Raw genomic sequence first — 24,347 nt, forward strand, 5'->3', positions numbered from 1 at the left:
CACTCAACTAACGTGGGCTGTTACGAACCAACTGTGAATGGGGAAGCTCATCCTTCCATCTCAGAGGATGAGATTAGGATTTCTCCTGCCCAGTTTTTAGCCATCAACCCTTACGGGCCCTCCCCTTGATGTCTCACTGCTGGAGGAACCACTGCCAGTTACAGGCTGCACAAGGGATAAGAGCTTCCAAAGGTACATTTCTTTCACAGAGTGGCGGGTGGAATTCCCTGAGCAAATCGATCACTTGGGAAGAAAGTAGGGACTGATGGGACATCTTGAAAAGTGACTAAGTCCTTTTCCTAGGAGGAAAGGATGTTTGGATTCTCAGCAGCTACATCTGCTTTTGAACTCTGTGCGGTCTGTGCCCTGGCCTCTCCCCACCCCCCAACCCCCCCTTTTATTCAAACAGGGGAAAGTTGTGTTTGTTGACAACTGTTTCAGGGTGGGAAAGGAATGTAATGTATGCATAGACTGCCCAGAATTTCCTGTTAGACACCCATTCCAAACCTCGGCCCTGGGATGCATTCCAGAGATTGCAGCCCAGTTCTGGAAGAGAAGAAATGGTGCATTCATTTAAAAGCTGACCCTCAGAGGAACTCCCCCTCCTCCCTTAAAAAAAGGTGTTTAGCATTTTCTGTGGTAAAGTGGTTGTGAATTCAGCTGTACGGTCTCTTCAGGGTTGTAATGCGCTCTGACATCCCCATGTACGGAGAAATAGCCTACTTTGGGAAACTTTGGTGTCCAGTTTTGCAGCTATAACAGCATTGGTGTCCACATGTTTTTAATGTTCTGCTGTAAATACGTGGATGACACAAATCTGCTACGCAATACCTTTCTCGCTTCTGCTCGTGGCATGAAAGAAGCTGGTTCTGATGGCAGGTTTTGGTGCTATGACACATTAGCAGTAGACTTCATGTGTTAAGTCAGTTTTCTCCTGGAAATTCTGTTACTCGGGGTCTTTGGTAGTCTGGACCCTGTGTCGGCATGTAGGCTGGCTTGGCATTGTGGAAATGAAAGGTAAACCTTGTTCTCTATAGCTGCCAAGATGCAGTTTCTTCACTTGAATGATTGGGGGTGGAGTCATAGTTGGTAGCAAACATTTCCACCTATGTTTCAGCTACTTTCATCTTGACCCTGAAGCACTCCTTGGTTCTATAGAGATGGGGGAGGGGGTCGCCGGGAGTTCGAGCTCAGATCAGAGATAAGGACGGATGGGTGGGTGGGGTGCTCACATAGGAGAGTGTGCAAAGCTCTGAATCAGTGTAGACCCCAGAGGTTGTGATCCTGCAACCAGGGATTCAGGACGGTTCCTAAGCCTCTCCACACCTGGAATCAAAACCAGGTCAGAATTGTCAAAGGGCAGTGGGCAGCTATCACACTAACTAGGAAACGCTGGCTTTGGGGTCAACATTTCCATTTCTGGATACAGAAGGGAACCAGTCAGGTCAGGAAGTAAGTATAAGAGGATGATCAGAAATGCCCCTCTCGGCCTGTCATACCAACCCACTGTGGGTTCCGTTGTGCCTTCCGTCTGTTGGCATAAACACAGTCCTCTTGTCCCAGTGAAGGGCCAAACCCCACCGTCAGCCTTGGTGGTCTTTCTCCAAGACTTTCCATGTTTTTAACTACAACACTTTATTTCTAACCATATTTCATGTAAGATTTCTTCAAAAAGGCCTGAATCCTAGGGTTTAAGTTTCACATGTAGAGCTGCTTCTTACTTGTTTACTTTCTAACATTATTATTATTATACAAAGAAACCTTCACTAGATAGGAGGTAGAGTTTGAAAGAGCTACTTCAAGTTCTAAGTTTAGAATTCACATAACCAGAACCAAAATGGGTCTGCCTACGTGTTTTCTCCTAAAGCCAGGCTGTTTTTGTGAGGACTGTTGTCTGGATACAGTCACTAACTTCTGTTCACAGTGAGACACTGCACTGGGCCTAAACCAATCATCAGTTTTTGTTGCTATATCTTAAGCTGCTGATAGATTTTTCTCTCTTACACAAACATACATGGTTTTGCTGCATCCACACAACAACCCTGTGGGGGTAGGTGTTATGATTCCCCTGTTACCTGTGTGGCTTAGGTAGATGAATTCACACTGGCGAACAGAAGGCAGGGTAATTCTATGTAAATGTAATTCTAAAGCCCGTTTTCTTTCCATGTAACTTGTATTTAAAGTCAGTTTTCATGGCTTCCCTGGTGGCGCACTGGTTAAGAATCTGCCTGCCAATGCAGGGGACACGGGTTCGAGCCCTGGTCCGGGAAGATCCCACATGCTGCGGAGCAACTAAGCCCATGCGCCACAACTACTGAGCCCGCGAACCACAACTACTGAACCCGCGTGCCACAAGTACAGAAGCCCATGCGCCTAGAGCCCGTGCTCCGCAACAAGAGAAGCCACTGCAATGAGAAGCCTGCGCACTGCAACAAAGAGTAGCCCCCGCTCGCCTCAACTAGAGAAAAGCCCACGTGCAGCAACAAACACCCAGTGCAGCCAAAAATAAAATAAATAAATTTTAAAAATAAATAAATAAAGTCAGTTTTCAAATAAGAAATTCCATTCTAGGCATGTTACATAAAAGAGGCCACATCTGTGATTTTTAAACATCCTGGAAATCTGTGATGTATATAGATAGCTTACATTAGTCATAATCTAAAATTTAAACTCAGTAGTTCCAGTTACACAAGTCAAACCATGACGTGTGTGGTACAGATCTGATTACGTCATTCCCCAGGTCCATAGAATTAAATCCAGACTCATCACCATGGTTTACAAGGCCCTTGCTGTCATCATCCCCATCTCATAACACCTCGCCTCTTTGATTTTTCAAATATTTCATGCTCCCTCTCACTTCAGGGCCTTTACACGTTGCTGTTTCCCTACTTCCCTGACCCCTCCAACAATTTTTTTTTTTTTTGCGGTACGCGGGCCTCTCACTGTTGTGGCCCCTCCCGTTGCGGAGCACAGGCTCCAGACGCACAAGGCTCAGCGGCCATGGCTCACGGGCCCAGCTGCTCCGCAGGATGCGGGCTCCTCCCGGACTGGGGCACGAACTCGTGTCCCCTGCATCGGCAGGCGGACTCTCAACCACTGCGCCACCAGGGAAGCCTCCCACCTCCAACAGTTTTATACAACTTCAGCCCAGTTGTCAGACTACTTTCTTCTAAGAAGTCACTCCTACCCACCCCCTGCCAAATACGGACTTTGTGCCCTTCTCTGGGCCCCAGCAGCGCCCTGTGCTACCCCATCATAAGGAGACTCATACTGTATTAGAATTGCTTGTTCTCGTGTCTCTCCTCCTAGGCGTGCGCGTCGTGAGGTAGGGACGGTGCCTGTGTGATTTATCAGCGTCTCTGCACTGCCTCGCCCAGGAGCTCACATTTTCAGGGATAATCCTTTCCATTGCAGATAGCATAAACCCAATTCGTATTGGCTTCAAAGAAAAAGAGATTCACATAACTGAAAACGCCAGAAAGATCTGGTTTACTGAAATCAAGTCAGAGATCTGCCCCTCTTCACATCTCAGTTTGGGCTCACGTGATCAGTCAGGTAGGTGCTGCTCGCTTGGTGGCCAGGATGGCCGCTGGTGGCTCCAGGCTTACATCCTGCCAGCTTAGCAAACCAGCAAAAAGAGAACGTTTCCTCCAATAGCCGTAACATGAATCCAGGGGCCGACTTTCCTCGGCCCAGCTTGGGTCATGCGCCCATCTCTAAGCCAATCACATGGCTTTTATTGGCCAGGCTTTGGTAATGGACTGAGAGTTGGTGAGGTGAGAGTGGTGGAACTTTTACCAGAGGATGGGAAATGGATCTTGGCAGGCAAAAATGTCACACGTCTACTACACTCCCCATCGGCAGCTGGTGCTTTGAAGATACTGGTCCTTGCTGCTGGACCAGCAGTCTGCCAAGAGAGACCAGGGAGGTATTGAGGAGGCTTCCTGTCTCACCTTTAGGACTGAAGACTCAAGGAAGGCAGCCATCTCTGCACTCATGTTAGCCGCCCCATTCATAGGCCCTCTCTAAGCCCCTCATCTGCTGTGCTGGAGGATGGGAGGTCCCCAGCCATTGAAGGAGAACGGTGGCGGGGGGGGGGGTGTATGAGTGGGAAGCGGGTTGTTCATCTGCTGGCTGCAGTGACATCAAGTACAGGGACAAAGAGAGAGGCATTAGCTCCCAGGGTGTATCGAGGAAAACCGGGCCACGTGTCTTTGTCCTCAACGTCACACACTCCCCACATGGTCAGAGGGCTCCAGACACATGGGTGAGGCCCATGCCCAACGTCTCCAGCTCTTCACAACCCTTCCCAGGGTTTCTGCTCCACGCAGGCCTGCTCAGAAAAATGGGGGAAGTCTTAGGATCACCCCATCTGCCCCTGCCGGGGATCTCCCCATCCTACCCTGTAGGATGCCATTTTCATGGGCCAGCCATCTGTGTGGAGAGAAGGGCAGCTGCTGGGACCAGCCACAGGCATGTCTTCATTAGCAGGACTGAGGAAGAAGAAGAGTTCCCTCTGATGGGCCTGCGCTCTCAGAGCTGGGGGGCAATGACAGCATACAGTGGCCCAGTAGGGGAGCCTGCAGGAGAGCCACGATGGGTCTGTTGGCCTCCTTGCCTGGTGCTCATGCAGTCCTCCTCCCCCGGGAGGGTGCTCCCTTTTGGTGCACAGCATGGGGCGAGGAGCCCCTGGATCAGATGCAGACGGGGCAGGGGCAGAGCTCAGCAGAGGAGGGTTGAGCAAGTGGGCAGGAGAGAGTGGATGCTTCCTCCCCTCATCTTGAAAGCAGTATTCTTTTTCTAAGGGGAAGCAGGTAAACAGTGCCCAACAGCATTCATCTGGACGCTTCACCCCTCCCTGCATTTTCTTTCCTCATCTCTGCCTCTCCAGGTTTTAGAGCAGTTGAGTAGAATCACTTCTGAGATTTTTCTAGTTTTGCTTTCTGAATTACAGTTTAAGTAACCAAGGTCTGTTATAGTAAGTTATGCCTCCTAGTTGTCAGACGGCAGGGAACAAATGTGGACCCACGGGATCCAGCCTTTGATCCGGGATTTACCAGCAGAACCCCTACTCCTTTACGAAGCACAAGCTCTTCAGAAACTAATGATAATAATAAGAGCTGACATTTATGAAGTGCTTACCCTGTGCTGGGTCCTGTTCTGTGTACTTTATACGAACTCATTTAATTCTCACAACAAGCCTATTGTTTCTATTTTACAGATAAGGAAACTGAAGCACAAAGAAGTCATATAACTTAGGTCCGGTAACATTTACTGGTCGAGCCAACACCTAGGAGGCTGACTTCAGAGGCCACATTACAACCACCAGTCTCCTCACTTGTTGGGCTACACCTCGGTGGGTCATGTCAATGATTAATTATAGGACACAGAATCAGCAGCAGCGAAACAAGTTCTGCCGCTATTGTAGTTGTCCGGGGACAGAATGATGAGGGCCTCAGCTGGGATATGAAAGGGACAGGGCATTGTTGAGGACAGATTTAAGAACCACCAAGGATATCAAAACCAACAACTTAATGAGAGGGGGAAGGGTAGATGTTTAGACTCGGAGATTGATGCCCCAGGTGACGAGGGGACCTGCTGGGTGAAGCACTCCTAGGAGGCATCCGGAGGAGATGTCCATCCGGCAGGCAGGTGGATAAACTGGTCTGGAAGTTGGGAGAGAGGAATGGGCTGAAGATGTAGCCCAGACAGACATTTATTTGGGAGTTCAGTGGCCAAGGACCAAATCCCTTCCACTGGGACAGGCTTCCTTCAAGGGGTTGGGCTTTGAACCAGCCCCTGAAGAACAGGAATGTTCTCAGAAGTGGGGTATAAGGAGAGGAGGAGTGGGGGGTAGGATGTCAGCGTGATGCGGCGTCTACCATGAGGAGGAAACCGGACATGAGGTGCACAGGTGTGGACGTGGATAGGAGCAGGAAGATGATCAGGGAAAGCAACAGAAAACTTCAGAATAATTTTTGATGATGTTTTCCTCCTAAATCTGATAAAACATGGAAATCTTTATGAAATGTTCGAGACTGATGTTCAAAGTTCCTACTCTCTCCTTTACTCCTCCAAAGTATTCTTAAAACCAGTGTAACTGGAAGATGTACATATTAAACTGATTTTCATACCCTACTGTTACAATTCTGATAAAGACCTTCTTCTGGCTCCCTGGGCCACCAGGGAGCCTCTCGTGTTATCAGTAGGGACATTCAAAGGGGCGAGTGAGGCCAGGTGGTGAGAGGCTGGGTGGGCTGCCAGCCGGGAAAGCCAGTGGGAGCACGCTGCTGGGGCAGATCATGGACTCGGTGCCCTCTGTTCACGTGGGCCCCTCTGGTTTGGGTTGGTGGGCATGTTCCATCCCGGCAATGTCACGGTCCGGGGCTGAGCCTGGGCCGCCACAGCAGTGACATTTACCTCCTGCAAGGCTTATGACGCTGCTCTTGCCTCATTTTGCCTTTCACAGGCATGGAGTGGAAAGCGGAGGAATAGATGTAAGGGTTTGGGTTTGGGCGTAGGATATGGTTTCTCCTGAGCTTTACAGAGCTGCTGAAAGAAAGCTTAACGAGACTGTTTTCTTTCCCCATTGTTAGAGTAAAATGTAATGACCATAAAACATTGGGGAAATATAGAAGGAAGAGGTGTAAATACCCAGAGTGTGACAATTACTGTTAACATCGCGATATATTTTTGCCGATCTTTTCTCTACTACAATCTCTTTTCATTTGTTTTTGCACAGTTATGATCAAGTCAGATAATACAATTATTTATCTTGCTTTTTTGATCTAATGTTATAAACATTTGTCCATTAAAACATAGATGTTGGGCTTCCCTGGTGGCGCAGTGGCTGGGAGTCCGCCTGCCGATGCAGGGGACACGGGTTCGTGTCCCGGTGCGGGAGGATCCCACGTGCCGCGGAGCGGCTGGCCGCTGAGCCGCTGAGCCTGCGCGTCCAGAGCCTGTGCTCCGCAACAGGAGAGGCCACAGCAGTGAGAGGCCCGTGTACCGCAAAAAAACAAAAAAAAAACCATAGATGTTGATTTCGTGTATCAACTGAAACCCTTTTACCAGTTTATGAGTAAATCAAGGGCCTTCTGGATTGTAGCTGGTGGAGAGGCAGCAGCTGGGGTGGAAGGCAGCAGGGTCATGAGACCCATACAGCCCACCTTGACCTTTCAGGAACAGTGAGTGCCGTGGGCAGGGTGGGCTCATGCTGGTCCTGAGGAAATCCAGCCATTTCCCCAGCTAGCCTGCTTTTGAGAGCACCAGCCCAACCCAAGGGTAGATTAGAAGATTCGAAAGCCCCCAGCTGCCTGGAGGTTCCTACGGGCCCTAGTAGTGACCTTATTTAACAGCAAGATGCCTGGACCCTCCCACAGCCATGAGCTGCTTCACCTCTTCCTACGTAGACGGGGGAATGGAGTGAGCTGCCATTGTCAGGGGTGATGGCCTCCCAAGTGACCTGAGCAAATAGTGACCCTGCAGCCCTCTTTGTGGCTGCCACATGGCAAGTAATCATATGGTGGAATTATAAGTAGCTCCCTGGCTCCATGGTCAGGATTTTTTTTAGCACATAAGTTAGCTTGTTAATTTGTTAGTTAGTTATGGGGAAGATTTATGTGACCCAAGGATGAAAACAGGATCCGGGAAAGTGCGTTTTTTGCAGAGCTTTTTACTGCCCGGCCTGGGTTTTGATGGCTCAGTGTCACCAAGACATGAACAAACAGCTTGTTTACTTGCAGAGAAATGTGCTCTCAGCCGGGGAAGAGACAGTTTTTTCTTCCTCTGACTAAATTATCTGAGTGAGGCATAAAAAACTAAAACACCCAAAGTAACAACAAAACAGCTTAACCAATCATTTATATTAAATATGAGCTTATGGCAGTGCTTTTCTCTCCGTTTGGCACGTTCCCTCCTTCTTAATCTGACCTGAGTTGTTTCAGAATTGTCTTCAGTGTGGTGCATGGGGAAAGCATGCGCTCTGGAAACTGGCCCACTTGGGTTTGAATCTGGGCACGTGCAATTACTAGCTGTATATTCTCAGCAGTTAGATGGAAGCAATCACACCTATCTCCTTGGGTAGCTGTGAGGATGACATGAGATGAGGATTGTAAAGTACTAGAACCCAGAGGGCTGGCCCCAGGAAACAGTGGTCACTGTCGCTGCCACCACTGCTGTGTGGGAGGCCTCTGTGCCTGGTGGTCCCCTTGGTCTGGTCTGGCCGGACGAGTGGGGCCTGAAATGAGAAGACGGGTGCCCTGTGACATGAACCTAAGGATTCATAAGGAAAAAGAAACAGCCAGCTTTTCCAGAGATTTATGGTTCTAAAGATCATCTTTAATTAATGAAGGTTTTTGTTTGGTTGGTTGGTTGGTTTTTGCCTGTGCTAGGCAGCTTGCGGCATCTTAGTTCCCTGACCAGGGATCGAACCCAGGACCCGGCAGTGAAAGTGTGCCAAGTCTTAACCACTGGACCGCCAGGGAATTCCCAGCAATTATCTTAAATTCACACTTCCTGGGCCATTTGCCTAAACCCAGGCTAAAGACCATCCAGCCTGTGAAGCTGCTGGCAAAACAGCCTTTCAGTCCTTTTTCAGAATTTCTGAATGCATTTGGTTTTGCTGCTGGCAGAAGGGTACCTGCAGACTTTCAGCAAAGGTTTTGTGATCTCTTGAGAGGGTAGGTGCTATACAAATCCCTCAAGTGTACAAAGAGGAATCGTGCCAGAATTGCTTTGTGGGAGAGACGGACTCCAACAGTTATCATGCGAACTTAATAATTTCCTACAGTGGCGATCTTCCCATCAACCCCAAGCATGGTCCCTGTGCCCGTAGCCTGTACCCAGACGTGGTATGTGGTGGGACTGCATTCCCAGGGCTAAATGCTCCTGCACCTCCAAATTGTCAGCCTCCTCCCCTGAGGTGTGTTTCTCATCTGTACTAACTTTTGTCTTTTATTTCTGACTTGTGGCGACTTGTCTTGAGCCCTGCATAACAGAAAGGATCCATCCCTCCCTCCGGAGCCTCAATCCAGGACAGGCCAGGGAATGAGTCAGTGGCACAGTATTGCCCTGGGTCTCGTGAAGATAGGCTTTGCCCTGGCCAGCCCTGATGTTCTGTCCCACCTCTCCTGCTGTTTCTATTTTAAGTGTGATGGAAGCCTCCACCCCTGAGCTCTGTGGGTCCAGGCTCCTATCAACTTCTTGACAAATGGCAGAGTTTAAGAAGAGGGCTGCTTTGTGCCTTCACACATCTTATTTCTTAACCCATGAAGTTAATTGTTTCCATGGTGAGCAGGGAGTGTCCAAGAACCCAGTTTCAATGTGACTCTTCCTTGGTACCCTTCACAGAGAAATGCTTCTCAGCGAGGGACAAGTCTGATTTGTGCCTGCAAGGATCTATGTTTTGAAGTAGCACTTGTGCAGGGTTGGAAGACTTTATCTGCTGGTCTCAGGAAGGCAGATGGCCCCGGGGATGGGTCAGCTAATGAGCAAGCAGCCCCCACTGGGCCGAGATTAGGGGAATTCTGTCCAGCCAGCAGGACTGGACTCCATCGACCGTCTGGCCCTCTAGGAGTCACGTAACAGTCTTTTAGAGGAACTTCCTGACTCCCCTGGTCTTCTGGTCCTGAGTTGGTCTCCACACGTCAGGGCTCTGGGGCGGCTGCACGTTCGAGTTTTCCCATAGTATTACAGTTGGCCACGCTGTGCTTTGTTTCTCTTCCCAGCATCCCAGTGCAACGTCAGCCTGAAGAAGCAGAGGAGCCGCAGCATCCTCAGCTCCTTCTTCTGTTGCTTCCGTGATTACAATGTGGACGCTCCGCCGGGCAGCAGCCCTGGTGTTCTTCCGCCGCTGGTGGAGGAGAACGGCGGGCTTCAGAAGGTCAGTGCCGACGCAGCAGCCCCGGTGTTCTTCCGCCACCGCGCGTCTGTCCCGTCCTTGACGAGCATGCTTAGTCAGAATCTGTGACAGTATGTGCGCAGCCATTTACTTAAAGGTTTGAAATTACCAAAAAAGCCATCTTTTCTGTTACAGGATATGTCAGTCATTCCCATGTAGCAACTGAAGAACATATTTGATGCGAGTTATAAGAGTCACTTCATATTTTTGTAACATTCTGTCATGGGGAGTTGTATGAAAGAGAGTTAAAGAACCAGGAGCAGACAAAGAAATGGAAAGACCAGAGGAGACACAGAGACTTGGAAAAAAGCCAATAATAAATATAAGTGAATTTAACTACCTCATTTAATAATAAACGTATTTGTTATATATTCTTTCATATGTGTCAAATAAAAAATTTTAAGTCAGATCATCACAATAGGTTAAAAAAGAACAAATTCTACTCATATGCTGTCTAACAGACATCATATTCAAAACAAAATGACTCAGAACAGTTAAAAGTAGGAGAATGAGCAAAAAGACATCACACAAGTATAAACAAAAAGAAAGGGCTTCCGTGGTGGCGCAGTGGTTGAGAGTCCGCCTGCCGATGCAGGGGACACGGGTTCGTGCCCCGGTCCAGGAAGATCCCACATGACGCGGAGCGCCTGGGCCCGTGAGCCATGGCCGCTGAGCCTGTGCGTCCGGAGCCTGTGCTCCGCAACGGGAGAGGCCACAACAGTGAGAGGCCCGCGTACCGCAAAAAAAAAAAAAAAAAAAAAAAGAAAGCAGGGATTATAATAGTAATCTCAGCTGAAAGAATTTCAGGTAAAAATCACTGAAAGAGACAAAGGAGATTATTCATTATCAAGGACACAAGAGTCATAAAACTTTATATCCCAAATAATGTAAGCAAAAGACATGAACTGACGTTTCATAAAATAAGAAACACAGGGCTTCCCTGGTGGCGCAGTGGTTGAGAGTCCGCCTGCCGATGCAGGGGACACGGGTGCGTGCCCCGGTTCGGGAGGATCCCACATGCCGCGGAGCGGCTGGGCCCATGAGTCATGGCCGCTGAGCCTGCGCGTCCGGAGCCTGTGCTCCGCAACGGGAGAGGCCACAGCAGTGAGAGGCCCGCATACAGCAAAAAAAATAAATAAATAAGAAACACAATTGGTCAGTAAACATGAAAAAATGTTCAGTATTGTTAGTAATCAAGGAAGTGAAAGCTAAAACAATGAGATGTCCTTTTCCATCTATCAAATTATCAAAAGATATTTTTTAAAATAATATTTGGGTTTGGCATGGGGGTAGTGAGAGAGAGAGTAGAGGATGTAAATTGGTTATTGGTAGGAGTGTGAATTGGTTACACCTTTCCGGAGAGAAATTTGGCAGTATGATCTCAAAACCTTAAAAATAGGGCTTCCCTGGTGGCGCAGCGGTTGAGAGTCCGCCTAACGGTGCAGGGGACGCGGGTTCGTGCCCCGGTCCGGGAAGATCCCACATGCCGCGGAGCGGCTGGGCCCGTGAGCCATGGCCGCTGAGCCTGCGCGTCCGGAGCCTGTGCTCTGCAGCAGGAGAGGCCACAGCGGTGAGAAGCCCGCGTACCGCAAAACAAAACAAAACAAAACAAAAAAACCCTTAAAAATATACCTATCTGTCCACCCAAGCAGTTCCTCCTTATTGACATGAGTATGGATGTGCAAAGATTTAACCATAAGATACTATCCAGCATAGATTATAATGTTGCAGAATTATAAGTGAGCCGATGATCGACAATAAACAATAAAAGACCTATACGGTAACCATACAATCAAGTAGTATGCAGCTATTAAAAATGATGTCTCATAGGGCTTCCCTGGTGGCGCAGTGGTTGAGAGTCTGCCTGCCAATGCAGGGGACACGGGTTCGTGCCCCGGTCCCGGAGGATCCCACATGCCGCGGAGCGGCTGGGCCCGTGAGTCATGGCCGCTGAGCCTGCGCATCCGGAGCCTGTGCTCCACAACGGGAGAGGCCACAACAGTGAGAGGCCCGCGTACCGCAAAAAAAAAAAAAAAAAAAAAAAAATGATGTCTCATAAATATTACTGATATAGGAAGATGTTCACAATATATCACTTAGGGGAAAAAAGGTTAAAATATAGTAGGCAAGTATATTTATAAGTATGTATATGGTCATAAGCACACATACACACACACACAGGCATTTACAAGACCAGAATGACATATGCCAAAATATGAAGAGATTATTTCAGACTTGTGGAATCTGTGTAAGATTTTCTCTTCTCCTCTGTGCCTTATTTCTTCTTCTTTTCCCAATTTTCACAGAAAAGCTTAATTAGAAAATAGATTAGATTAGAAAATAGATTATTTTAAAAGTGCATACGAACATAAGGCAGAGGATTCTGGGAAGACTACAGCTTGAGCATGTGGTTCTGACCATTTAAATTCCCTCTCTGGATAAACCCAGGTGAGCCTGCTGGTGGAGCCTGGGAAGTACATCAAGGCCTCCACTTTTCCTGACATCTCCAGGGGAAAGAGAGGGCACAGAATTCATTCTCTCTGACACTCAGTAAGAAGCAGGGAACCACATCAGCGGAAAATGCTTGCCTCTCTTGCAGTCCTGGGATGAAGACTTGAAATGTGAAGTCCTGTGAGGTCAACAAGCCAGCGGGAGCCTGTGGATCCCCTTGGAAAGGGCCTGCATTGCCCACTTAATGTGTGTGGTCCCTGGAGGGGCTGCACTGACGAGCTGAATTGCTTTCAGTCTAGTGCCCTGGAGGAGCCCAGTAGTACAGGGACTTTTTCACCTCTTTGTGCTTTGTCAACTTGGGCTCTGCTGGACCATGAAAACAGCTCTGCCTCACAGTGCTGGGCCTCGCAGTGTTCCCTCATTTACCACTGCTGAGGAGATTCCAAGTTGAAAATCTAGAATGTGAGACTCCCACTGAGGTAAAACTAATGGAAAAGGTAGAAGAAAATGATAGTTCAAGAAATGAATTTTTTTTTTGACCCTGCCTCACGGCATGTGGGATCTTAGTTCCCCGACCAGAGATCGAACCTGCGCCCCCTGCATTGGAAGCAAGGAGTCTTAACCACTGGACCACCAGGGAAGTTCCGAAATGAATTTTGAGTATACAAATAAATTTTAGAACTTAAAAAAAAATCCCTTGTTTTCTAAATACAAAAATTCAGTAAATGAACTGAGAAAAAAGAGTGGGAATGATCACTTCTGAGAACTGCATTAATGTTCCGGAGGAGCAAGTGGAAAAAATATCTTAACAATTCAGATCAAAAACACAGAGTCAGTAATTGTGAGAGGTGGGAAGAAACATCTAGGAGACCTAACATGCAAATAATAGGAATTCCAGGAAGAGAAAAAGTAATAGAAGAAAATTTTCTTGAGCTGAAAAAAAACCTTGGATGTGCAGATTGAGAGGATTTACCAAATCTGCAGCAGGATTAGTGGCAGCAAGAAAAGGAGCACATGTATGCCTAGATATATGCCATTGAAATTCTGAAATTTAAGTATAAAGGAAATCTTACAAGCTACTGGAACAAGATATTTTCAAAGAAAAGAGAATTATACTAGCACCAGACTTCTCGTCAGCAACACTGCAAGCCAGAAGACTGTGAAAAAATGTTTGCTACTGAGAGAAGAGTTACAAACCCAAAATTCTACATGTAACCAAGATAATCATTTATCTACTAAGGCAAAAGAAGTACATTTTCAGACATGGAATGATTCAGAAAGGGGACAAAAAAACAATCTGGGTGAGACTGATATTCAGTTATGATATAATTATAGAAAATGTAGGAATAAATACAATTATTAGGAACAGAACTGTGACGAGTAGCACAATTAGAAAATAGATCCTCAAAATTCACAGAGAGTGAAAGGGAAAATAAAAAGAATTGTGAACAAGCCATCAAAATTAAGGAAAGGAGGGACTTCCCTGGCCGTCCAATGGTCAAGACTCCTCACTTCCAATGCAGGGGGCACAGGTTCAATCCCTGGTCGGGGAACTAGGATCCTGCATGCCATGTGGTGCAGCCAAAAAGAAAAAAAAATTAAGGAAAGGGGAAAATAAATAACAATAAATAGGAACCTAACAAAGAGTAGGCATAAAACCAAGTTTAATGAACGAAATTCTCCTAACAAAAGACCAAGACTCTATCAGATTGGCATGACAAATTCAGATGGATGCTGTCTCCAAGAATACACCTGTATCAGATAGGAATGATTTTGGCAGCAAGTAAAAGAAAACTGACAAATAATAACTTAGCCAAATAGGAGATTCTTTTCCTCACGTATAAAACTTGATGCTGGCAGTTGCTGGATTTAGTTTAGATGCATGGTGATACCATCAGGGTCCCAAACGCTTTCTGTTCTTCTATCTTTTGATCTTTCTGCTCCACCGTTCTTGGAGTGTTTGCCTTCATCCTCATGCTTGTTGTTTACTATCATCTCAAAGTCACAGGCTTCGGATATCATATCCACATTTAAGAGAATACAAGAGGGAGGAGTAGCACTAGCCATGTCTGTCCGTTTTATGGAAATGCTTTCACAGAAAGTCCCAGGAAAGTCCTTCTGCTTATGTCTTATGGGCCAGAACTTTGTCACCTGGCTGCCCTCCAGCAGCAAGAGAGGCCTGAAAGGGGAAGGATTTATTCCTGCAGTTTCCTGCTGTCAACGAAATCAGACCTCTTTTCACAGAGGAGAAAAGAGGAATCACTACTGAGTAGATTTAGGGTCAGTGTGAGTTCAGTTATGCTGCAGTAACAACTCCAAATCTTCAGAGGCTTAACATAAGGAAAGTTAATTTTTCATTCATGCTACATGTTTATCATGGGTTGGCTGGGCCATCTGTTCTGTGCCAATGTCCAAAAGAAATATAGTGTGAGCCACATGTGTAATTTAACTTTTTCTAGCAGCCTCATTTTTTAGAATCTTTTTTAAAACTTGAGATTGATATTTTTAATTTTATTTTTTATTTGTTTGGCCATGCCATACGGCTTGTGAGATCCCAGTTTCCCAACCAGGGATCAAACCCAGGCCCTCGGCAGTGAAAGCACAGAGTCCTAACCACTGGACTGCCAGGGAATTCCTGAAATTGATTTTAATAAGAGATTTTTATTTAACCCAATATGTCCAAAATGTTATTTCAGCATGTAATCGATAGAAAAAATTATCAATGAGATAAAATTTACATTCTTTTATCTTACTAATTCTTCAAAATCTGATGCGTATTTTATACTTACAGCACATCTTAAATTTGGACTAGCCACATTTCATGTGCTCAACAGCTACATGTGACTAATAGCTACTGTTATTCTATTAGGTAACTCTATCTTATCCTCATTCATGGACCAGACTAAGGAGGGCCCATCTCTTTGCTTCCATGATTGTCACATCAGCAGAAGAGGAATGTGGTAAATCACATTGGCTCTTAAAATTTGCACTCAGAGGTAACAAGACTTATTTCAGCTTACATTTTATTGGCCAAAGCAATTCACATGATTACACCTAACTTCAAGGACTGTGGAAGTGTAATCCTACCATGTGCCCAGAAAGAAAACTGGAATTATTTGGTAAACAGTGCTAATGACTGTTACAGTATGCAGCTAATAGCTTTTGAGCCAGCATCTAACATACAGTGATACCCAAAAAAGGTAGAAAATAAAGAGATGGGCAAAATGTACAAAGCAGATCATAGAAAGCAAAAGTGGCGATTTTAGTATCAGACAAAACAGAATTCAAGGCCAAAAACATTAAACAAGAGAAAGAGGGACATTTTATGATAAAAGAACTAATACATGCAGTGTACAGTAGCCATAAACCTTTACATACCAATCAACAGTACAGCCAAATACATAGAAGAATATCATTTAAGCATGCTATAAAGCTGTCTTCTAAAAATAAACAGCAAACAACATAGGAAAATCATTGGAAGTTCTGGCTAATGTAATAAGATAAGAAAATGAAACAACTGATATAAATATGGAAAAGATAGAAAACCAGTTTTATTTGCAGATGGCATGATTATTTACAGTGAAATCCCAAAATACTACCAAAAAATGAGAATCACTAAAACGTTTTGATGTGGTGGCTCTTATTTCTTGAGAAGTGTGTTGTGTTTCTGAATAGGAAGACTTAAAATTTATACAGAAGAAAAAAAATGTCTAAGAACAGCTGAGAGGGCTTCCCTGGTGGCGCAGTGGTTAAGAGTCCACCTGCCAGTGCAGGGGACACGGGTTCGATCCCTGGTCCGGGAAGATCCCACACTCTGTAGAGCAACTGACCCCGTGCACCACAACTACTGAGCCTGCACTCTAGACCCCACGAACCACAGCTACTGAGCCCACGCGCCACAACTACTGAAGTCCGCGCACCTAGAGCCCGTGCTCTGCAACAAGAGAAGTCACCGCAATGTGAAGCCCACGCACCGCAATGAAGAATAACCGCTACTCGCCGCAACTAGAGAAAGCCTGTGCCCAGCCACGAAGACCCAACACAGCCAAAAATAAATAAATAAATTTTTAAAAAAAAGAACAGCTGAGAAATTTTTGGAAAAATACTAATATAATGAAAGATACCTAGACTTAAGAGATATTAAGCTGTACTGTACATTGGTGTAGAAAAACATAAGTGGAATTTGTATGATGAGATTTCACTGTAAACCCTATCACAGCCCCAAATTCTGATATCTCCCCTCAAACTCTCAATTTTCCCAATTTGAAAATCATTGCTGAGGAGAATCCCCATTAGTGAAGGGAACATAGTTTGTACCCTAGGCCTGTAAAGGATTTAAAAAGTGAAGAATCACTGCTGTCATAGTAAAAGTTATTTTTACCTAGTACCTGCCTAGATGAATGACTTGAGAAGATGGTGGTGCAGCCCTGGGAGGTTTCCTGGAGCCCTTAGCCATATCTACCAGAGAATAAAGTCCTTAAAGGGGGCTCCTCTGACAGAGCTGGGCTTAGCTGGACCTAGTGTTCACTCATGGAAACGTCCTTTGGTTAACACTTGTCAGAGTGGCTTTTTAAAGAATTAAGTTAACTCTGAGGAGTGCATCGTTTGCATAATCCGCGACCCTTCAGCATGTGAGACCAGACCTTGTAGAAAGAGCCTGTGTCAAAGTGGGGCGACTCTGCCCTTTGCACTCACCTGGTCAGGACACCTGGAACGTAAAGCCCAGGCTCAGTAGGTGTGGAAGCCGATTGATTCCAAGCATGTCTCTACTGCTGCCTCCTGGGCTCTCCCAGCCTCTTGGAGCTCAGCCTGCCAGAGGAGGAGGGAAGGCTGTGGACAGAGTGCAACAGATGGTCCCATCCACCCTGCATATTTACTGTCCTGGAGAAAAGCTTCAGAGCAGTGGCCTGGGGTGGCTACCACTGTGACCGTCACAGTTACAGCCTGGACTGGAGACAAGTTGCCCAAAATAAAAGTGTCTGCAGCCCCTGTCTGGAGGCTAGAAGGAGTCAGCACTCAGAAGGTCCCAATGGCAGAGACCCTGGAGGACTTCTCAGTGCAAGGACAGAGTGAAAGCCATTGCTGGACGCTCACTCATACATGCGTATCCCATGTACACAGACACGTAAACCTCTAAGGTAATTTTCAAGCCCACATACTTGTCTAGGGTGGCACCTTTGGTTGTGGTCTGTGTTTTGTCAAGCCCTTCCCAAATAACCGTTTGGCGGTGTTATCTCTCACCTCACGGATGTGCTCACCTGGTCTGAAGGTACACCTGTGTGTTAGGGCTGTTTGCCATCTCCCACTAGCGCATTGGTTCTCAAATGGAGGTGACTTTGCCCCCAGCGAACATTTGGCTGTGTCTGGAGCCATTTTTTTTTTAACATTTTTATTGGAGTATAATTGCTTTACAATGGTGTGTCAGTTTCTGCTTTATAACAAAGTGAATCAGCTATACATATACATATATCCCCATATCTCTTGCGTCTCCCTCCCTCCCACCCTCCCTATCCCACCCCTCTAGGTGGTCACAAAGCACAGAGCTGATCTCCCTGTGCTATACAACTGCTCCCCACTAGCTATCTATTTTACATTTGATAGTGTATATATGTGCATGCCATTCTCTCACTTTGTCCCAGCTTACCCTTCCCCTTCCCTGTGTCCTCAAGTCCATTCTCTATTAGGTCTGCATCTTTATTCCCGTCTTGCCCCTAGGTTCTTCATGACCTTTTTTTTTTTTAGATTCCATATATATGTGTTAGCATACGGTATTTGTTTTTCTCTTTCTGACTTACTTCACTCTGTATGACAGACTCTAGGTCCATCCACCTCACTACAAATAACTCAATTTCGTTTCTTTTTATGGCTGAGTAATATTCCATTATATATATGTACCACATCTTTTGGTCTGTCTGGGAGGCAGAGTGGAGCCCAGTGCCCTAACTGTGGAATATCTTTGAGTTCCTCCTGTTCATCAAATCCCACCAAGGGGGCTTCCCTGGTGGCTCAGTGGTTGAGAGTCTGCCTGCCGATGCAGGGGACACGGGTTCGTGCCCCGGTCTGGGAGGATCCCGCATGCCGCGAGCGGCTGGGCCCGTGAGCCATGGCCACTGAGCCTGCGCGTCCGGAGCCTGTGCTCCGCAACGGGAGAGGTCACAACAGTGAGAGGCCCGTGTACAGCCAAAAAAAAAAAAAAAATCCCACCAAGGTACAGAGAACAGGCAGTCATACGGCCGCTGTACTCAAGAGTGCTTTGAAGTTTCTTTGGAGAATATGATCTACTTCTCTTTGAACCTGACAGTGATTTTTTTTTTTCTCTCTCCTCAGGGTGACCAGAGGCAGATCATTCCCATACCAAGTGTATGTATATTTATCCAATTTTACTTAAACAGTTATAGAATCTTGTAGCTTTCGGCCTACTAATATAAAAGATTTTTTAATGTTTTTGCTTATATTGCATTTTTATCGTGTGGTATTAACAGCTCTGGTCTGTTGAAAAAAAAAAAAAAAAAGTGAAGCTACATTTTAAACCGAGAACAGGAAGTTCTGTACGAGTTTCCTTTCTTAGGAACAGCAAGGCAACCAGCATCTATTAACCACATTCTCACCTTTCTCTCTGCAAAGGGCCTCCACGTCTCTTAGTAAGCCGAGGCGGCACTCCCCAACTCCATAGACTGCAAGAACATACTTTTGCCCCAATAGGGTTCTTTGCAACAGGTTCTGTCTCAGTGGGACTAGGTTCACCACACCCCCATCCCAGGGGAGCAGACCATCCCTGACTGTTCAGCAGTGTCGGTAGCTTGGCCGTGGCTCTGATCAGAAAAATCTCCTGTCGTATTCCCTGAAGTTGCAGAATCACCCTACCATCACCACCATCCTGCCCTCTGCCCCCCAAATCCCACAGGCTGGTTGTACTGCAACTCTGCCCCAGCCAAGCACTCCCTTGGACCACCCACTTCTGTTTTCAGTCCTGGAATTTGGGATACTAGCTGCACCAGTGTCTGCCCCAGCACAGGCCTGGACCGGCCACCCCTCAGACAGCTGCTCTCCCCACCGCTCCTTTGCTTCCGTCTTCTCTGCCAGCCGAGCCGTGTGGCCTGAGGCCAGTCAGTAAGCAAGAAGCAGACCAATGACCGACTCCCAAAAGAAACTTGCAGTTGAGATGTCTGTATCAAACAGGATCTCTCAAACAGTCCTGTGTCCTTAGAGAAGGATTTAGGTTTTTAAAAGTTGTCCAGAAATTGATTTTTTTTTTTCGGCCACACCGCACGTGGCTTGTGGGATCTTAGTTCCCTGACTAGGGATTGAACCCTGCCCCTCGATAGTGAAAGAGCGGAGTCCTGACCACTGGACCGCCAGGGAATTCCCAGAAATTGATATTTTAATCCATAAAGATTCTCTGATTCAGATTGTCTGATTCAAATCTAATCATCTATCTTTACTTGGACTTTTTCACATGTTTTCTGGGAACATCCAAGAGACACAGCAATCTTACATTGAAGGAAATGATGGATTTCATTAGTACAGTTTGACTTCAAATTTGGCGATGCATGTCACCTATAAAGTGCCCAAAATATTTTTGTTAATTTCACTTATTTTCACAACATTAACTCTCCATTGATTAACAGGTTGCAAGGGTTTGTGGAGTGATTCTGACTTTGCTAGCGTGCCTGGGGGTTGGACTTTGTTGGGAACTGACTTTGATCAAAAACATGGATCAATCAGCACGACTTCTTATCCAGTGTTTGAGTAGGATACCCAAGGGGATTGATACCAGAGGCCTCTTTTTAATCTTTATACAAAGTAGTTTCGTATATTTTTCCTGCAAAGGTGTCTACATTCAACAGGTGGCATCTCTCCCCCTACCTCTGAGACTCCAATAGCACTGTTTTTTTTCCTCAAAGTTAATTCACAGCTATCTGTAAAGTTAAGTGCTGAATCAAAGCATTTGTCAGAGTAAACGCTCTACTGGGCACCCACAGTAGAGAAAAATGACGCTTTCTTCACAAATCTCTTTCTAGAGTCCCAGAATAAAATAGTCAAGAGGAAAAAGATGCTTTGTGTAATTTAGCCTAGTGTTAGGTCAGTAAACCACAGACTGCTTCCTACATGTGAGACACTGGGTTAGGCCTTATGAATCTGAAATATCTTGCAAGAAAGCAAAGCCTAGCTAAAGTAACTTGCATCTTTTTTTTTTAAAGCTTTTTTTTTTAAATTAATTAATTTTATTTTTTGTCTGTGTTGGATCTTCATTTCTGTGCAAGGGCTTTCTCTAGTTGCGGCAAGCAGGGGCCACTCTGCATCGCGGTGCGCGGGCCTCTCACTGTTGCAGCCTCTCTTGTTGCGGAGCACAGGCTCCAGACGCGCAGGCTCAGTAGTTGTGGCTCACAGGCCTAGTTGCTCCGTGGCATGTGGGATCTTCCCAGACCAGGGCTCGAACCCATGTCCCCTGCATCGGCAGGCAGATTCTCAACCACTGTGCCACCAGGGAAGCCCAGTAACTTGCATCTTTGAATAAGTACTCCCAGAACAGCAGTTCTACCAGTGGGTACCGTGTGATCTCCACTGCCTGCTTAGCGTGCAGCACTAAACCCAAGTCCATCTGGAGAACAGCTCTGCCTCAGGATTCGAGCCTTGGGGTCTCCTGCAAAATCTGTACCTACCTGTCGAGACTGCAGCTCACATAAACAGTAGCCCTAGTACCTGCCTAGATGAATGACTTGAGAAGATGGTGGTGGAAGCAGCCCTGGAAGGTTTCCTGGAGCCCTTAGCCATATCTACCAGAGAATAAAGTCCTTAAAGGGAGCTCCTCTGACAGAGCTGGGCTTTTTCTGGACCACGGCGGACCTGGTTAGTGCTAGGAGCCCCTGAGGGGGCTCTGGACCACGGGGGACCTGGTTAGTGCTAGGAGCCCCTGAGAGCTTGTTGGAGGGCTACCACACAGGACCAGAAATCCAGGCTTGTGCTGAGCCTCCAAACCAAGTCCCCACACCCGCTGAAAGCTTTTTCCAGGCCCAGAAGACGAAAGGTTCCCCTAAGCCTGTGGGTGCCCAGAGGAGATCCGGCTGGAGTTCCCATCTCTTGCTGCTCACCTCATGAGCCCTCCATTTTTTATTCTCATGCTGCTGTTTATATGTGCAGCCTCCATCTTTTGATTTTTTTTTTTACTAAGCTCATTTTTTCATTATTCACTTTTTATTATTCATATTTTTTCATTATTCAAACTCATGGTTTAAAAAATTACTGCAAGATTAAAATAGAAAAAAAAAAAATCTCCCAACTTGATCCCACTCTCTAGAATAGCCTTCTAACATTTTTTGTATATCCTTGCAGAAATTTTCTAAATCAACACAGGCATATTTAAACAAATGAGAGTGTTGCGAGTCGCTTTTTGCTTTTATCAGGGTACCTTGAACATCCTTCCAGATATTAGTACATAGCGAGCTGCCTCATTGTTTTACACGTAGTTGATGGCATTTACGTTGTGTCCACTTTTGTGCTATTACAAATATTCTTGTGCTTGTGTGTTTGTCAACCTGAGTGATAGTATCTGGGTGATCAGTTCCTAGTTGTGGAAATGCTAGGTCAAAGGGTATACTTTATATTTCTGGTAGATTAAAGGCAAATTGCCCTCTGAAAACCTAATGTACATTCCCAGCAAGAGCCCATTCCCTTTTCAAAAATGGTAATGAGCAAATACTTTGATCTCTGCTAATCTGAAAGTAAAGATTTATTGCTTTGATTTGCATTTCTTCATGAATGAGTATGAACATCTTTTCACAAGTTTATTGTCCATATGTATTTCTTCTTACCTATTCATTTCTTCTAGATTTTATACTATTATCTTTTTAAATTTCAAGGAAATTAGCACTCTCCCCCAAATTTATGATATATTTTTTGGTCTTGTTTATAATCATTTGGCCACAAAGGAGTGTAATTTTATATAGGGAAATGTGTTCATCTTATCTTTTATGGCTCCTGAACTTTATGTCATGCTTAGAAAGCTCTCCCCACTCTATGACTATGACCCACTTGTCTCCTAGTATTTTAACGGTTTCATCATTACACTTAAATCTTTGATCCATCTGGATTATGTTGGTGTAGGGCGTGAAGTCGCAATCCAGCTTTATTTGCTTTTCCAGGTGGCAAGTCAGTTGTCTCAGCATCATTTATTGAGTAACCCATCTTTTGTACACCTATTAGAAATAACATTTTTATCTGGATTTGATCTTAAACGTTTCACTTAGTAACATTTGTCTCCCAACTGGGAGCTGGGGTTTGGGGCCCTCTGTACCTCTTATCGGAAGCCTCATGTTCTGTCCAGTAAAAGTCAGGTGTTGAAGGGTAAGGAAAAATGCAGAGGGACAGGCTTGGAAACGGTGAAGTTTGGTGGTGACTCTGAAGGTGAACACTCCAATGCTTTGGCCCCAGTGAGGACCAGACCCCTCCCGTTCCCCACATGCTCGCTGGGATCACTAAGTCCCTGGTGCTTCCAGCTCGGGGTTGACAGTGCAGCTGAGCCATAAAATTGCTGAAAGTGGAGAGGAGAAATTTGTTTTCTAACAGTTACGTCTCTATGCTGTCGGCCTAAGCCTTTTAGTAAACAGTAGTATACTTTTTTCCACCAAACCTTAGGAAGATCATATAAGCAGAGCAACTCCTGTAGTTAGAGCTGGTGTCCAGTCTCCTTTGCCCCTCCTGCAGCAGCCCCTAGAGTTCTGCCCTGAGCTCGGGAGGGGCGAGGGGAGGGAGGTGGGCAGTGTGCAGACTTGGAGCCTGAGAACTCAAGTGCACAGACAGCCAACCAGCGTACCAAGAAGAGGCACCACTCCGTAAGATTTGCAAGGGTGTGTTATGGGGTGGATACCTTAGATTAACTATTCCTGGCTGCCCGTTCACAGCCCAGGACGGGAACTTTCACGTCCACTTCCAGAAAGAGCAATGGCATGAATGCCCTTCTCAAACCTCCCCCTCCCCCCATGCTTTCTTACTCCCGCCCCACCCCCCCTGGCAGTGCCCGCCTGTGCTTGGGAGCAAGTCACTGTGTTTAGAAAAGGCTCTTTTTGATATAGCTGGTGTTTCCCCTGTTCTTCAGCTTGATGATGACCTGAGAGAAAATTTGCATCAGGACATTTTTTAGTTAATGATTCAAGCATCACCTGAGCAGATCAATTGAAGTCACAAAACACTATCGCAATTATCTAGCATCCTCGCATGTTCCAAGGACACAGCTGTCCAAAAGAATTCTTACCACTGGTCTGAGGAATTTGCATTAATCTAAAGCCAAGCTCTCAGGGAAGCCGCGTGCATTTAGGAACTGGGCTAAGGATTAATGGACCCCCCCTCTGCAGCGTGTCGCCCCAGCCTGGCCTTGTTCTCTGCAGCAGAAATGCTAAATCAATAGCTTGCTTATTATGCCTGTCACCCCGCTTGCTCTTTTCTCTCTTAAAATAGTGCGGGGAGGCTTTTTCCTTACTGTTAACTCAGAGAATGCTTGTAAAGTGTGGGTTAAACCTGCGAAGAAAGTAATTTTCATTCTCTGGTTTGGAAAATAACTGAGCCACTTTTGGCAGAGCTTTGATGTTTTCAGATATGCTAGGGATAGAAGTTCTAGATCCTTATTTTCCAGACTAGCAATTACTTAAAGTTAAAATGCTGTTTTAGTCTATAAACGCATAGAAAAAGGGCTAGACAGATACACACCAAACTAAAAAGGGGGGGCACCTGGGGAAAGGAATTGGGGGGGTGAGCATGGAAGAGGGAATACTTGTGTTTTCTACGTCTATATTCTTTACAATGAGAATGTGTTTTATTACATAATTGTATAATAGAAAATTAAAACAAATTTTATTCTGGTCACAAGCATGCTTTCTGCTATGGCTCACACAACAGAAACAACCCCAGTCCTCTCTATTACGTTCATTTATTGGGCTCATCACACCCTGCCTTTTTAAACCTCTTTTGAACTTCTTGCAAGTTTATTTTAATTTTTTTA

The 24,347-nt window shown here is 45.8% G+C and overlaps 1 protein-coding gene across 5 annotated transcripts in view; it reads left to right on the top strand.

Moving 5' to 3' along the window:
• CTDSPL (CTD small phosphatase like) overlaps positions 1-24,347 on the top strand; it is a 125,869-nt gene that overhangs the window by 81,886 nt on the left and 19,636 nt on the right. For 4 of the 5 annotated variants that reach the window (XR_013830267.1, XM_079934966.1, XM_079934963.1 and 1 more), the window contains exons 2-3: positions 9,729-9,883; positions 18,680-18,712. Coding sequence is in view for 4 of the 5 variants with exons in the window: in XM_079934966.1 (XP_079791092.1) it covers positions 9,729-9,883; positions 18,680-18,712 (188 nt within the window). In the remaining variant the exon portion in view is untranslated. The remainder of the gene's footprint in view (positions 1-9,728; positions 9,884-18,679; positions 18,713-24,347) is intronic. The other variant, XM_079934964.1, reaches the window with a different exon arrangement.

The sequence above is a fragment of the Stenella coeruleoalba genome (genome assembly GCF_951394435.1).
Source record: "Stenella coeruleoalba genome assembly, chromosome: 10".
In the NCBI taxonomy this organism is placed as follows: Eukaryota; Metazoa; Chordata; class Mammalia; order Artiodactyla; family Delphinidae; genus Stenella; species Stenella coeruleoalba.